Below are 454 nucleotides of genomic sequence, written 5' to 3'. Positions count from 1 at the left end.
GGGGGGGCGGTGAGCCACGTGCAGTAACTGTTCCTGACCAGTGTGAGGTGGTGATGAGCTTCCTGCAGTTACCCCTGAACTGATGCCGGTGCCGGTTCCTGCCCCTTCCACAGGTCAGAACGAGCATCGAGGGAGGCTGCCAAACCTGTCGGAGCTGCGGCTCGCTGGCCTGGACATCAATGATACGTCACTGCGCCTCCTGGTGCGACACCTCCCACAGCTGACCAGTCTGGATCTCAGCCACTGCCCGCACGTTGGAGACCAGTCTGTCAACCTACTGACCGCTGCCAACTCCCAACTCCGGGACAATCTGACTGAGATCAATCTGTCGGGTAACTGCCTCTTCCTCTGCCTTGGATTGTCTGTCACCGCCTTCCATCGCTCCTCCTATCTGTCTCTCTATCACCGCCTTCCATCGCTCCTCCTATCTGTCTCTCTATCACCGCCTTCCATC

The 454-nt window shown here is 58.8% G+C and overlaps 1 protein-coding gene across 1 annotated transcript in view; it reads left to right on the top strand.

The window, feature by feature from the left end:
* The window catches only part of LOC109926221 (F-box/LRR-repeat protein 19), a 17,423-nt gene that overhangs the window by 16,460 nt on the left and 509 nt on the right, over positions 1-454 (top strand). Inside the window, exon 9 of the mRNA XM_048620910.1 lies at positions 114-332. Within this exon, the coding sequence (XP_048476867.1) occupies positions 114-332 (219 nt within the window). The remainder of the gene's footprint in view (positions 1-113; positions 333-454) is intronic.

This window comes from Rhincodon typus, chromosome 49 (assembly GCF_021869965.1).
Source record: "Rhincodon typus isolate 14 chromosome 49, sRhiTyp1.1, whole genome shotgun sequence".
NCBI classification, from domain to species: Eukaryota; Metazoa; Chordata; class Chondrichthyes; order Orectolobiformes; family Rhincodontidae; genus Rhincodon; species Rhincodon typus.
The sequence above is the reverse complement of the archived record's forward strand: the minus strand, read 5'-3'. Positions and strand labels throughout refer to the sequence as shown.